The sequence below is a fragment of the Sabethes cyaneus genome, chromosome 3 (assembly GCF_943734655.1).
Source record: "Sabethes cyaneus chromosome 3, idSabCyanKW18_F2, whole genome shotgun sequence".
Classification (NCBI taxonomy): Eukaryota; Metazoa; Arthropoda; class Insecta; order Diptera; family Culicidae; genus Sabethes; species Sabethes cyaneus.
This window is the reverse complement of record NC_071355.1, coordinates 52,211,270-52,227,396: the sequence shown is the minus strand read 5'-3', so window position 1 is coordinate 52,227,396 and position 16,127 is coordinate 52,211,270. Positions and strand designations below refer to the sequence as shown.

The 16,127-nt window shown below is 39.6% G+C and overlaps 1 protein-coding gene across 1 annotated transcript; it reads left to right on the top strand.

Annotated features, from left to right (window-relative positions):
* The first annotated feature begins 12,127 nt into the window (after positions 1–12,127).
* Positions 12,128–14,645, top strand: LOC128744522 (ATP-binding cassette sub-family G member 1-like). The gene is made up of 6 exons (XM_053841594.1): positions 12,128–12,145; positions 12,209–12,414; positions 12,470–13,044; positions 13,112–13,711; positions 13,776–13,876; positions 14,145–14,645. The coding sequence occupies exons 1-6, from the start codon at positions 12,128–12,130 to the stop codon at positions 14,643–14,645; spliced, it is 2,001 nt and encodes a 666-aa protein (XP_053697569.1).
* The last annotated feature ends 1,482 nt before the right edge of the window (positions 14,646–16,127 follow it).

Genomic DNA, 16,127 nt, shown 5'->3' with positions numbered 1-16,127 from the left:
CCATGGCTTCTCCTGGAGCGCTGCTAGGAACGAATGCATTGCACCTAACGAAACAACAACACCAACGCGAGAAATTTCCTTCCCGCCCTTATCGCCCACCGCCCGACCGCACGGAAAGGCGATCACATTTCCAGCCGCGTGAGTTTCGTAACGCTGTCGCTATGCTGTTCTATTATGCCGGCGCTCGCACAAGGTGCATTAAATCCGAGGTGATTACCGACCGACAGGGGACGTGAAGAGGAAGGAAGAGGGCATGGGGGAACGTCTAGGTGTACATTTCCACCTGCCGGGTTGTGTACTACTCCAACACTCCGCAAAGTTATTCTGTGAAAATATAAGAAATCTGTGTTTGTGTGACATGGTTTTTTGTTTTGATTCGGTTTTCTGGGCGCGGGAAGCTGGAGGCTGTTCGCAGCCGGGTATGTATTTAGTTTTGCTGCTTCTATTGTGTTTTGTAAAGATTCTCGTACCTAAACTGCGAACTAAAAATAAGCACCCGCTGTTGACATTCGCTTTTGTAACCGGGAACAGGTTGGGAAACGTTAAATCTATGTGTAATGATTCATTTCGTAATAGCAATTCATAAAATGTTCCAAGCTGATACAATGAACATAAAATAGGTAAATAAATAACAGTACATGTCCTATGAGTGCAGTAGATCTAGGTTAAGATGGAGATTATCGAGCTAGCAGTGGAATGGGAAAATGTTATCGTTAGATCGTGTATGTAGTGTAACTTATTGAACTTATTTCATTGTACATGTACATATCTATCTTGTCTTGCATAATAAAATTAAAACCTATCAGAGTTATTTGAAACCGGATACGAATCTTGTGTGTTACACATGGTATGAAAATAATATAAACAATTTTCCATTTATTGACTCAACTAAGCAAATAATCAAATAATTTTTTATACATCTTTTATCATATTGTTCTTTCATATAACTATTTCCTTCTTTTTGTTTCTTTCCATTTCTCTATATTTTTCCTTCGCCATAGGTTTCATATTTATTATTCATTTATTTTCCCTTCATTTTTCTACAGTTCTCAAATCATATTGTTTTATTTATCATTCAAAATTGTTTTATTTTCCGCTCATTTCTTTTTCATTTTCCATTTTTACTATATTTCGCTTTTATTTTCCCCTCCTTTTTCAGTTTTCCTTTTTCTTTGTTGTGTCATTTGTTGTCATTTCTCAGTTTCGTTCATTTTAGTATAATTTTTCATAGATTTTCTGTTTATTCTCGTTTAATTCCAATTACTTTTCTTTATTTTACACATAATTTTTTCTTCTTTCTTTCCAAATATGTTTCGAATTCGATTTTAATTGTTCATTTTTCTTTTAGAATTCATCCATTCTGCTTTCCATATATGTACTTCAATTTTCTATATGTGTGTTGTTCATTTTCATTTAATTACCTTATATCATTCCTTTATATTTCCTCTTTCCTATTTCTTTCATTCTTAGTTTTTCTATTTTTTTTATTTCATTTTTTTCGAATACACATTTACTTTACATTTACTAATTTTCGTGTCAATTTACTTTCATATTCCTTTCATCAATCAATCAATTTTTTCTCAATTTGTTTTTCATTTTACTAATTTTTGTTTGATTTTCCTATTCCAAGCATATATTTTTGGGTTTCCGTTGTAGTTCTAATTTCATTCCATCCAATTGTCATTACTCTGTTATCATCCTGTATTATTTTCACTTTACTTTGGTTGCTGACCATTCTCTTATCTTTTTGTGACATTTTTATTTTTCTTCATCTTGCTTTCATTTTGAATTCATTTTCTTAGGTTTTTCTTTTCTTTTTCTATACGCTTATTTATATTGCTTACAAATTTCTTTGATTTTGCTTTCATTTTTCTATCACTATTATTTTTCTTTTGCTTTTCTTATCTATTTTCTTTTCGTTTAATAAGATTTTCCTTATGATTTTTGTGTATTCCCTTTCTTCATATCACTCTCCATTTACATTCCTTTCGTTTTCCTTTTGTTTTGCTTATTATTCACTTTTCAAAAGATAAAAAATAGGCGATATGTATATATGTTTTTTCCCATTTTTCCTTTGTTTTCACTAATTCAGATCATTTTTAGTTTAATTGTTACCGTTTTCCTATTATTTCTTTCCATTTTTACCCATATTTTTGCATATTTATTGTTCATTTCCACATATTTCAAGTTTTTGTCTCTCCGGTGTTGGGCCTCTGAAGGGAGGGGGGGAAGCAACAATTTCTACAACTCTTAAAAATAGTCTCAAATTTACAAATGTTGACCGATTTGGCTGAAATTTTAACCAAAGTCTTAGGATTGAATATAAAACAAGTGATGTTGAGCTTAGGAATGTGGGTCATTTTTAAGGTCACTTTAATGAGAAAAATTTAAATATTTTAGTTAAATTTCATATTTAATTGAAAAAATCTCGTCTAACTTTTGTAAAACCAAAGTGAATGTATATATATCCTGAAAGCTTTCAAAAAATGTATAAAAAACTTAAAATTGCTTGGAAAATTATTGAGTTATTCATGATAGTAAGTGTACACCTAGCAAAAAAACGTTTTTTTGCAATAACTTGAAATTTTGGGAGTGTTAGGATGATGTCATATGTGTTTTTATGATGTACTAGGTGTGACTAACAACGTACACTAGGTCACTTGCAAAGTATATTAGAAAATTTTTTTTTTGTCACACCGTGATTAGTTTTTAAAAAATTTTTGTTTTATTTGTATGAGAGTCCTTATCCCCCACCACAGGGGTAAGGGGTCTAAAACCATCATAAAAAAGCCTCCCACATGCCAAATTTGGTTCCATTTGGTTGATTAGTTTTCGAGTTATGAGAAAATTTGTATTTCATTTGTATGGGAGTCCCCCTCATAAAGTGAGGAGAGGTCTTAAGTCACCATAAAAAAAATTCTTCCCTTCAAAAACCTTCACATGCCGAATTTTATTCCATTTGCTTGATTAGTTCTCGAGTTATTGGGAAATTTGTATTTCATTTGTATAGGAGCCCCGTCTCCTAAAGGGGGGAGGGGTCATAATTCCCCTCCTAAATGCAATTCTCGCAACCGTCTACGGAAAGCTCGCAAATGCTTTTTTAAAGATAAATCAGACCGTAATAAACAGTCTCTTCGTCAAATTGAGCAACAGTACGAAGTACAACGGAATGCCAGTTACCGAGAATACATAAGAAGAATTGAGTCTCAGGTGAAACGAGATCCATCGTCCTTCTGGAATTTTGCTCAAAGTCGTAGGCAATCAAGTGGAATCCCGTCAAGTGTCTTCTATAAGGATAGTAAAGTATCTGAAGCTGAAGATTCTGCGAATTTGTTTGCTGATTTCTTTAAAACTGTATACTGCAACGACCCCCCGGCTATTCAAAGTGCAGCAATTAGCAATATACAAATGCTTAACTTGTTTCTTCCTTCGTTAACACTATCGACAAACGAAGTGTCTATCGCACTTGCCGCAGTGGACTCTTCTAAAGGTCCGGGACCTGATGGACTACCTCCATTATTCTTGAAACATTCTGCCAAAGCGTTAGCATTGCCATTAACGATGATTTTTAATAACTCTCTCAGTAGCGGAGTCTTTCCACAGGCATGGAAACACGCTTCTATTAAACCAATTCATAAATGCGGCAGCACGAACAACGTTGCAAATTACAGAGGTATCTCAATTCTAAACAGCATCTCAAAAGTCTTTGAGAAGATTGTGCACCATTCGTTATACTTAGCGGTCCGCCATGTAATAACTGACTATCAACATGGATTTGTAAGGAACCGATCAACCGTCTCAAACCTGATGAGTTTTGTAACCAATATGTTAAAACGCACAGAGAAACGTCAACAGATAGATGCAATATATGTAGACTTCTCCAGGGCATTCGACAAGGTACCGCATTTATTAGCAATTGGAAAGTTGAAGCGCATTGGCTTACCGGAATGGATAACCAACTGGCTGTTATCTTATTTAATCAGTCGCACTGCTTTCGTGAACATGAATGGAACTAAATCGTACTGTTTTGATATACCCTCTGGAGTACCACAAGGCAGTATTCTGGGCCCATTGATTTTTGTACTTTTCATAAACGATATCTGTGATAGCCTAGAGTCCGAAAAGTTACTATATGCCAATGATCTTAAAATTTTCCGTACTGTCACAACTGCTCTCGATCGCGACGCTTTACAACGTGATGTGAATAGCCTTTTTCACTGGTGCCTCATAAACGGGATGGAGGTAAATGCATCAAAATGTTCCGTCATAACTTTCTCCCGCCTTCGTAACCCTCAACATTTCGAATTTCTAATGAACGCACGCGAAATGAAACGTTGTAGCTCTGTCAAAGATATGGGAGTCATGCTTGACTGCAAGCTAAAGTTCGACGAGCACATTAGCATAATATCGTCAAAAGCGTATGCTGTACTCGGCTTCATTCGACGAACCACTTCGGATTTTAATGATATCTACGCTTTAAAAACGCTTTACTGCACCTTAGTTCGTAGTATTTTGGAATACGCAGCACCGGTGTGGGCACCGTATCACACAGGCAAAATTAATAAAATTGAAAGAGTACAACGTTGTTTCATACGTTTTGCCCTGCGTCGTTTGCCTTGGCAGGACCCTATACGCCTTCCGGCTTACGAAAATCGTTGTCAGTTGATAAAACTTAGTCCGCTTGCCCAAAGAAGACGAACGACACAGAGATTGCTTGTTTACGATCTGCTAATGGGAATTATCGATAACAGTTATCTCTTAGAAGAAATAAATCTGCACGTGCCTCGTCGAATTCTGCGGAATCGAACGTTTCTCTGGACTCCAGCTCATCGAACCCAATATGGCCAGCAAAATCCTCTACATTATTGCTGTACATTATTTAACGAGGTAAATCATGTGTTCGATTTTAATGTTAGCAAAACTAGATTTAAAAGTTTGATTGTAAATGTAAATTAGTTTTAAGATACAATTAGTCTGTACTGCCTTGTGCCGAAGACTGTAGAACAATAAAAAAATAAATAAATATTAGTAAAGAGGGGAGGGGTCTTAATGCACCATAGAAAAAAATCTTGTGTTCTAAAACACCCACATGCCAAATTTTGTTCCATTTGCTTGAGTAGTTCTCGAATTTTGCAGAAATTTGAATTTCGTTTGTATGGGAGCCCCCCTTTTAGTAGGGGGAGAGGTCTCTAACCATCATAAGAACCTTCCTCGGGCCCAAAAACCCCTACATGCAAATTTTCACGCCGATCGGTTCAGCAGTTTTCGATTCTATAGGAAACATACGGGCAGACAGACAAAAATCTATTTTTAAGATATAGATATATAGATTGTATGGGAGCCTTAGTGGGGGAGGGGTCTCTGACCATCATGAGAACCTTCCCTGGCCCCAAAAATCCCTACATGCAAAATTTCACGCTGATCGGATCAGTAGTTTTCGATACTCTAAGGAACATACGGGGAGACAGAAATCCATTTTTATAGGCATAGATTTGTATGGGAGCCTCTTCCTCTTAGTGGGGGGAGGGGTCTCTAACCATCATAAGAACCTTCTCTGGACACAAAAACCCCTACATGCAAATTTTCACGCTGATCGGTTCAGTAGTTTTCGATTCTATAAGGAACAAAACACTTTAAAAATAATTTGCAATGGCCTTACTTGTATTTTTTAATTTTGTTTTGTTTTTTCTTTTCCTTCTTTGGTTTTCCATTTATCATTCATATTTATTTCGAGCTTCGTTTTTTTTGTTTAATTATAGACACTTTAACTTTAACTAAGCATCGTGCATGCTAACCACTACGCTGGGAATGACCCCATCGAGCTTCTTTGGAATTATTATTTTTCATTCATTGATTTTCATTTTTTCCATTTTTTATCACTTTTTCACTTGCCATTCAGTTTCATTTCATTTTCCATTTATTACCTTTTCATTTCCAGTTTTTCTTCTATTTTCGTTTTCTTTCATTTTAATTTTATAGTTACATTTTAATATCATTTCCATTTTTCATCACATTTCTGTTAATGTCCTCTTATTTCCCTGTGGCTATCGTGAATTTTCAATTTAGTTTTCCATTTATCCGTTATTTTGATGTTGGGGTTAGTTTGTATTTCTATTTCAGTTTCGGTCCATGGCAACTGATTTTCAGTTCCGCGGGCACCCAGTGCTCGCCATATCTCGCTCCACCTGGTCTTGCCACCTCGCTTACTGTGACCCTTTTCGTCTTGTTCCTTCCGGATTGGATGCGAAAACCATTTTTGCAGGATAGTTGTCCGGCATTCTAGCAACATGTCCTGTCCAACGTATCCGTCCAGCTTTAACCACTTTCTGAATACTTGGTTCGCCGTAGAGACGCGCGAGCTCGTGGTTCATTCTTTGCCTCCATACACCGTTCTCTTGCACTCCGCCAAAGATGGTTCTTAGCACCCGCCGTTCGAAAACTCTGAGTGCTCGTAGGTCCTCTTCTAGCAGTATCCACGTTTCGTGCCCGAAGAGGACAACTGGTCTAATTTGCATTTTGTACAATGTGCATTTTGTACGGGGGTTCAGATTGTTCGACCGCAAATGTTTGTGGAGTCCGTAGTAGGCCCGACTTCCGCTGATAATACGCCTTTTAATCTCACGGCTGGTATTGTTGTCCTCTGTTGCCAGTGAGCCAAGGTATACGAACTCGTCGACTACCTCGAACTCATCCCCGTCGATCACCACGGTACTGCCCAACAGCCACATAGCCAGAAGGGGGGGCCCGGGGGCCCAATTTTGATTTCAACTCTTTTATATGCATATTTTTGCGTTTTGAACTACAATACATTAAATGTATTGTGATGTATTACATTTATAAGCAGTAAGATATGCATATAATGTATTAGGAGCCAAGATAGGGCTCCTGGCCCCCACCTCTGGCTACGTGGCTGCTGCCCAAGCGGGCCTTGTCGCGCTCGGTCCCACCCGCCAGCATATACTTCGTTTTAGACGTATTTATCTTCAATCCAATCTTCTCTGCCTCGCGCTTTAGTCTGGTGTGCTGATCTTCCACCGCCTCAAATGTTCTGCTGACAGCATCCACGTCGTCAGCAAAACAGATAAATTGACTGGATTTATTGAAAATCTAGCCCCGCATTTCGATCGCCGCTCGTCTTATAACACCTTCAAGCGCAATGTTGAATAGCAGACAGGAACACACACACAGCACTGGATCCCATCCATCGTAGCCATGATAATTCTAGTAAGCTTAATACCCGAAAAGCCGTTTTCGTCCAAAATTTTCCATAGCTCTTGTCGGTTTACGCTTTCATATGCGGCTTTGAAATATGCGGCTTTGGTGGAATAGGGGATTTGGAACTCGCAACACTTCTGGAGGATCTGCCGCAGGGTGAAGATTTAGTCCGTTGTAGACCGACCCTCCATGAAGCCGGCCTGGTAACTTCCCACAAATCTATTGGCTATTGGCGATAGTCGATGGAAGATTACTTGGGACAGCACTTTGTAGGCGGCATTCAGGATAGTGATCGCTCGGTAGTTCTTACAATCCAGCTTATCACCTTTTTTGTAGATAGGGCAGATAACCCCGTCTTTCCACTCCTCCGGTAGTCGTTCCGTATCCCAAATTTTGACAATCAGTTGATGCAAGCAGCCGGCCAACCTGTCCGGGCCCATTTTAATAAGTTCCGCTCCAATGTCATCGTTTTCCGCTGCTTTGTTGTTCTTCAGCCGCCGGATAGCTTCTTTAACTTCCCTCATCGATGGGGGTGGCACATTCAGGTGTTCATCGCAGTGATGCTTCCACCTTTCGATCACCACACGGTCGTCAGTCAAGATACCTCCATCTTTATCTCTGCACATTTCGGCCCGCGGCACAAAGCCTTTGCGAGATTCGTTGAGTCTCTGATAGAACTTTCGTGTGTCGTGAAAGCGGTACAGCTGCTCGAGTTCTTCGCACTCCTTCTCCTCTTGGTGGCGCTTCTTTTCCTTGAAGAGTCGGGTTTGCTGCCTCCGCTTCTGTTTGTATCGCTCCACATTCTGACGGGTGGCTATACGCATTTGTACTCGCGCTGCGTTCTTCACAGCCAATAACTGCTGGCATTCCTCGTCAAACCATTCGTTACGTCGATTCGGTGCTACACGGCCTAGAACGTTCTCCACTACGCTGTTAATGGCTGTTTTCACGGCATTCCAACAGTCCTCAAGAGGGACTTCATCTAGCTCACCCTCTTCCGGCAGTGCGGTTTCGAGAGATAACGCGTAACTTTCGGCGACATCCGGTTGCTTCAGTCGTGCTAGATTATACCGTGGCGGGCGGCGGTATCGTATGTTGTTCACAACAGATAGTTTTTGACGTATCCTTACCATCACTAGGTAGTGATCTGAATCAATGTTAGCGCCCAGATAGGTTCTGACGTCGATAATGTCTGAAAAGTGTGATTCTGTCTGGTAGGGTGATCTCCAGGTGTACCGATGGTAGAGGTTATGCTGGAAGAAGGTACTACGTATGGCCATGTTCTTGGAGGCGGCGAAATCGACAAGTCTTAGGCCGTTTTCGTTCGTTTGCGGGTGTGCGCTGAACCGTCCAATCCCCGGTTTGAATTCATCCTCCTGACCAGCCTGAGCATTACAATGCCCGATGACAATTTTAACATCATGTCTTGGGCAGCGGTCGTATTCACGCTCCAACTGCGCGTAAAATTCGTCTTTGTCATCCTCGGTACTTCCGAGGTGAGAGCTGTGTACGTTAATTATTGAATATTGAAGATATTCATTAAAGAATTTCTAATATTGAAGAATTTCTCGTTTCATGTATTTTAATTTTTCTTCCTTTGCCAATTCAGATTCGATTCATTTCTCTTTCATTTCTTTTTCATTCTCTGGCGTTTTTCATTCTGTTTTATTCTAATTTATATTACATTTTCCTATCATTTTCTTCCAATTGCTTATATTTTTTAAATTTCTTTTCTAATTTTTTTAGTGTTTTTATATGATGCTCTCAGTTACTTTTCAAACGTTTTTGTTTAATTTTCACTAATTTTTATTATTTTTCTTTCACCTTTTGTTTTTCATTATTTTCTTTTTAGCCTTCGTTTTTAGTTTCGTTAATTTTGTTCTAATTTCCCGTTCATTTTTTCATTAATTTTGCCATAATTTTACATATTTTATTCATTTTGTTTTTATCACGTATTACATCATACTTTTTTTCATTCTTACTTTTCGTATTTTTTTTTTCTTAACCTTTTTTAGGCCTTTATAAATATTTTTTAAAGTTTTTGTTCTTCCGATGCTAAGCAACTGAAGGGGGGGGGGGGGCGAAAAAAAACAAAGAGATTTTCTTAATCACGCAAAAAAGATTTTTAGGAATTTTTGCTTGAAGTTTAATCATGAAACCCGAATTTATTATTGCTTCTGATATATACGTTGTTATTTTCTATGCAAAAACCTTTCAAAATAAAGTCAAAATCGAAAAAAAAAATTTTTGCCAGTTTTCGGAAGCTACATTATTTGTACTTTCATTTTTGTTTCGTGCTAGAAGCGTTAACACTCCGTACACTTTTTTTTCGAGCTCTTTATGCTGTAAAACGCACAGATAATTGATTTTATACAAAAAAATTTCACTCAAGTTAAACACATTTTTTTTGCCCCCCCGATTTTTAGAGCCAATTTTGAAGGGCGGGGGGACAAAAACTTTAAAAATAATTTGCAATGGCATTATTAATTTTTTTCCCATGGTCTGTTAACTTTCGTTTATATTAACTTTAATACTTTTATTCCTACTCATACTTCTATCTCAATTCTTTTTTTTATTTTTGTACAATTTTCTTTCATATTCCTTTCACGTTCCTTCGCGTTATCACGTTATTTTACTTTTAATATCCTTCCAGTTTTTTTTTCATTATGCTGTCATTGTTCTTGTAATTTTCTGTCTGTTCTCTAATCGTTCTGTTCTTTCTTTTGAACATTTTTATTTTTATTTTCGATTCATTTTTCTTTCAATTTAACTTGCTTAGTAATTTACATTGTAGATTGCTTAGTAATTTCTATCCCTATTTTCATCTTTACTTTCTGTTTCAAAGTTTAAGTCTTTGGTAACTGTCTTCCCCACGTGTGTTGATATAAGAAATAAAAATATTATTGTATTCAAAAATGAGTTTTTGCTATAATAATACTAGAAATTGATACAATCCCTTACGTGTGAATGCGAAATTTTTAGACAGCATCAGTAACTCTTCTATCGATGGCATAACAATATCATATTTATGCAATTATCATCGGTTTATCTCAAACTTTTTCCTATCAAAAGATTATGCAGTCCCGACACCCACGTTGGTATCTATGGTTATTACAACTTGATTTTGACACATTGGGTAACCCATCCGAAGCACTCAAATAAATCTTATTGTTGCACAAATAAAGATTGCTCAATTCCAGATTAACAGGCCAAGAGGGGATGAACACATCAACATTGGTATAGCAGCGGTTACTGTTTTGCCCCGGATCGATATAAGAACAACAACGATTAACTTATTGCATCATCCAACCCACGAGGGGAAGGAAATGTAAGCTGTGTAAATCGATCTTCGGTAAATGTCTGCGGCACATGGCTGTCAATTTGTGACAACGTGTCGAACGAGATTCCGCTTCGCTGGCAACGTACATATCTGCGATTACTAACACACCAGATCGAGCCCACCAAGCACCCCGGGGGTTCCGTTTTGAGTTGCCATTGTAAACCGAGCATGATGCCGGGTAGTGGGTTGGATAATCATTTTTTTTATCACTGAGTTTCTCATCTTGAATCTGTGGATGGACTGTGACTGCGAACTTCGTGAAAAGTGTAGTGTTTCTAGTATCAATAATAGTTTGTTTTGAAACATAATATGAGATAGAATTCAGAACTTTTTTTTAAATTTTGGTCCTATGATGTTGAAAATAGCCAAATCAGGGTTATTTGCCAACAAAAGCATTTCCCATTTTATTTTATAAAAAAGTAAACTATTCATGTAACACACTAAGTTCACCAATCTGCGGTAGCATAATCCAGCAATTTACCACGTTATTCAACATGGGGTAGGACTGCTGCTGAGTGGGTTTACGAAACACCTTCGGGGTGCATGTTTTGCACGTTGTCTGCTGGGGACACACCTCCCGCAGGCAGCAAATCAACCAATATCAACAGCAGGAGGAGCGCATTTTCTCCCATGTGACAAAAAGCCAATCCCCACTGCACGTTGTCCTTCGGGTGCGCTATTTACCTTCTCCGGATAATGAAGGCATTGCAGTGGAATGCGTCTATGTAAATACTGTACATACACAGGTTTCGATTAGCTAGGTCAGATAAGCTCAATGTCAGTCAAAATAGTTCATAGTGTTTTTATCGAATTAGAAAAACAAAATGTTTCCATTTCTTATTAATTTGATTTATCATGTTCCCACTACTAGGTGCCATTTGAATGTTGATAACAAAATAAACAATGAAAAAAGTAGCGCTTGAAGAAGCACGCACCTCCTGTTCTCATACGAAAATAGTCCAAATCATTTCCTGTTCCATATTATCTAGAAAAAAAAATGTGTAAAATGCTCTAAAAACATAACGAAACTCCAACGTCCGCTTGAGCAGTATGGTTAACCCTTGTCTTTCAGTGAAATTATGTAACGTACCATCCAACGGATTCTGTAATCAATCTGGTGCTCCATAAGAAAGCAGTCTCAGACCACTATTTTTAGCGCCACTTATTTAACAACGTGTCCCATTAGAGCGCAGACTGCTCTAAACATTTATGTTAATTACTTGAATTGATCAAATCATGTGCAAAAGGTTATCGATATATTCATGAACAGTTGCCAGATGGGTATACTTTCAATCCGCATGCTCAAGTTTTTGGCTATCTTAGAGTTATCTAGCAATATGAGTTCTGTGTACTTAACAGGAAATTTTCGTTAGCGGTCATTTACCTTGAACCAGAATTTATTACGTCGTTATTCGCAAACTATAATCTAGTAACCAACGTACGTAATTATAGTAGGTAGTAGGTATAAGTTGACAACGTCAAAACTTTTCTTTTGTTGTTAGATTTATCATAATGCTTGAGAAAGAAATAGTCATCAATAAATAAATAAGTTTTATTATTCCGGTACAGACAATGGCTTTTAGATCTCTGGTACTGTACAATAACACATATTAATCAGACCTATATAACCATTTCAATCAACTAATAATACAGGTATCGCTGACAAACCTTCCGAAGCGGCCTCCGATCGATATCAACTTTAGCGATCTAGCTTACTCGGTGTCGGAAGGTCACAAACGAAGCAACAAAATACTACTCAAAGGAATCAATGGAGAATTTCGCTCCGGTGAGATAACTGCCATTATGGGTCCCTCTGGAGCCGGCAAGAGCACCCTCATGAACATCCTAGCTGGATACAAGTAAGCGAAAAACTACCCAAAGCAATCATGCAAACCCTCAATCCTTCCCTTGCAGAACATCCAGTTTGAAAGGATTAGTCCTGATCAACGGCAAAGGAAGGAACCTTAGCAAGTTTCACAAGTTGTCCTGCTACATCATGCAGGACGACCGACTGCTGCCGTATCTCACCGTACGGGAAGCGATGAATGTGTCGGCTAATCTGAAACTTGGGAAGGACATCCCGGTGGAGCTGAAGAAGAGAATCGTCGAAGAAATTATCGACACCCTTGGGCTGCACGATGTAGCCAACACCCGGGCACTGAATCTTTCTGGTGGTCAGCGAAAGCGGCTGTCGATTGCACTAGAATTAGTGAACAATCCACCGGTCATGTTTTTCGACGAACCAACCAGCGGACTGGACAGTGCGACCTGCTCGCAGCTGATCCATCTACTGCAATTGCTGGCTCACGGTGGTCGGACTATAATTTGTACCATCCACCAGCCGTCCGCAAAAATATTCGAAATGTTTGATAATTTGTACGTGTTAGCGGAAGGACAATGCATCTATCAAGGGCCGGTCAACGGGTTGGTCCCATTCCTGGGTTCGCTCGGACTGGAATGTCCCAGTTATCACAATCCAGCGAATTATGGTAAGTTAGCAACTCACTTTTCACTGAATTAGCTGTTTTAAACCATTCCCTTCTATTCCACTTTCAGTGATGGAAGTCGCCTGTGGCGAGCATGGCGATTGGAATAGCAAACTTGTGACTGCCGTCAATAATGGTAGCTGTAATAACTACAACCCACTATCTCAAAGTAAATCAAAGAAACACGTAGATGCAGAGGATAACCAACCGGCGGAGAGGATGGTTACCGTTCTCTCGCTGGCGGTAGACGGTCAGGATGATTTAAAAGAGTCAACCGCAGTAAAATTCACCACTATTAACAGCGCTGGTGCCAGTAGTAGTGACACTAGTGGAACCGCCGAAACAGGCCCTCTTGCGGCCGCATCAAGGCCAATTTGTACAACTTCCCAGCTAGATTCAAACGAATGCATACCGAGAAAGCTTACCGACTTCCCGACTTCCAGCTGGATGCAGTTTTGGGTCCTGCTGAAGCGAACTTTTATTTCGATTGTGCGCGATCAAACCCTCACACACATGCGGCTATTGGCACACGTCATCGTGGGAGCCCTCATCGGCATGATCTACTACGATATTGGAAACGATGCGTCCAAAATTGTGAGCAACGTTGGATGTCTGTTCTTCACCACCATGTTCACAATGTTTACCGCGATGATGCCAACCATTCTAACCTGTAAGTGTTCGTCCGGGAAAATGGCATTAATAAACGGATTTTATGATACTTATATCCAATCTAGTTCCAGCCGAAATGGCTGTATTTGTGAGGGAACATCTTAACCATTGGTACTCACTAGAAGCGTTCTACTTTGCAAAAACGGTGGCCGATCTTCCTTTCCAGGTGAGTAAGTGGGATGAGATGAGTCATATACTAGTCACTGCAACTACTTTATAACATCTGTGCTGCTCGTTTAGTTCTTTAATAATGTTACTTGACAATATCGGTCAACGGACTCACAAAGACCAAAATCACGAATTTGTGCAGTTAAAGATGACACCTAACTAAGCAATTTCTTTCACTTTGCAGGCGTATGTTGATACCAAAGACCTTTTCCGTACAGCAATAACTAATTTATGAAAACTAAAAAACTTTTTACAATCCTTCTCAGGTACTATTCACTAGTGTGTACGTAATCGTCGTCTACTATCTAACCTCGCAGCCGATGGAACCGAAACGAGTCGCGATGTTTGTCGTGATCTGCATCCTGACATCGCTAGTGGCACAATCTCTAGGGCTACTGATCGGTGCGGGGATGAGCGTGGAAACCGGTGTCTTCCTCGGACCAGTTTCTACCATCCCAATCATTCTGTTCTCTGGATTTTTCGTCAATTTTGACGTCATTCCAACGTACCTGCAATGGCTAACGTACGTCAGCTACCTCCGGTATGGGTTCGAAGGTGCCATGGTCGCCGTATACGGTATGAATCGCGCGGATTTGGAGTGCAGCAAGGTCTACTGCCACTGGCGCCGGACGCCGAGGTTTTTGGAGGAGATGTCAATGCACAAGGCCGAGTACTGGATCGACGCAACCGCTCTTATCGGATTCTTTGTAGGACTGCGCATCATAGCGTACTTTGTGCTGCGCTGGAAACTGCATTCCGTTCGTTGAAGTTTCAGATTTCAGTTGGCTGTTTATAGCAGTTCTAATGTTGCATTCTGCAAAGTTGTTTGCCGAATATAAAGTAATTTGTACATTTAATAAGCTTAAAATAAGTCTTTTTTGAAGAAAACATACACAGTGTTACAAACTGGAAATGTAGATTTTTTGCAAAACTATTTTAACTTAACAAATTCTAAGTGATATTGACGCGCCCTTGGCAGAATACTGATTTGGCGCTCCTTTGTTTCCTAAGTCAGTGTTCCTTCCAGGTTTATCATTTTTTCGTATTCACACTTCATCCAATACTTTGTTGCACTTAACGTATGTATTAAAAAATGGACTTATTTCGGATGACGATGCAAAATACAAAAGATAAAGCAATGAAACAAATCCTAAATCCTATTTATTTAGCCTTCTTTAAAAATGCTTTGACGACCTGCCAGGTGGCTTTTTTTAAGGTTTTAGAGCGGTTCATCGGAACCTTCGCGATGACCGATCAAAAGATAGATATCGGCATTTTATTCGATTCTTTCGTGGCCTTGGCGATCAGCTCTTTCTCCGCTTTGGCCACAAAATTATTGAAAAAAATGCTCGCCTCCCAGTTGGCCTCGAGGTATGATGCTGGCCTAATAAGCCAGTCGTCGTATGTTCGAATCTTGGCTGGGAGATGCTGTTGGAATCCGTAGAATCGTAGCAACTGGCACTGCAATTGTCCTGTATTCAACAGCTAGCTGCGAAGTCTGTCGTATAAAAAACAGAAGGTCAAGTTTCTATAACGAAATGTAGCACCTAGGCTTTGCTGTGCTCCGTTTTTCTTCACCTAAAATTTTTTTATTGGTAGCAGTTGGGGAACGTTGGGAGAATTGATGATTGTCGGTACAACGTTTACCTTCAGCCGGTTCGTCTCCTCTAGTGATATCTTCATATCTTTTCGTTCACCGTAAACCCCGAACGAAACAACAGCGACTAGAACATTCTCTTCTCGCTGATCGTCAGCCACAGAAGGATCTTGTTGGTTGGGGAAAGTACTTGGTCCTCTGCCAGTTGTTGCTGCCCAAGTAGTTTTCGTCACTCATTACGACCGCGTCATCGAACTTAGCCGGAAAGATGTTTTCACCAGCACCTTTAGCCGTTCGCTGAGCGATTGCATGCTATCCGACACAGCCAGCATCGACTGATGTTTCGCAATAAAAATGTCCATTTTGGCCCAGTACTTCTTCACCGTTTAGTTGGTTGCTCCGACCTTCCGGGTCAAGACGCGAAACGATGAGACCACCTTGCTCTCGGTTTTCATCTACAGCTTTTGCAGAACGTTACGGTCACACAGCATTGTCGGGTGTCCGGAACCATGTTTCCATTCAACGCTTTCGACTTTCTCGTGGGGGAGGCTGTTGTAATTGCTGGGTTGGCTCTATTTAGCAGATACGAAGTGCTTCACCATGCCAACTTCTTCGCTGCGGGGTGGAGCTGGCAGTACGAACAAAGCATCGT

Excerpts from the sequence above, each read along its gene's own strand:
- LOC128744522 (XM_053841594.1), top strand. Across the intron at positions 13,712-13,775 it reads GATGCCAACCATTCTAACCT|TTCCAGCCGAAATGGCTGTA; the intron begins GTAAGTGTTCGT and ends TATCCAATCTAG. Across the intron at positions 13,877-14,144 it reads TGGCCGATCTTCCTTTCCAG|GTACTATTCACTAGTGTGTA; the intron begins GTGAGTAAGTGG and ends AATCCTTCTCAG.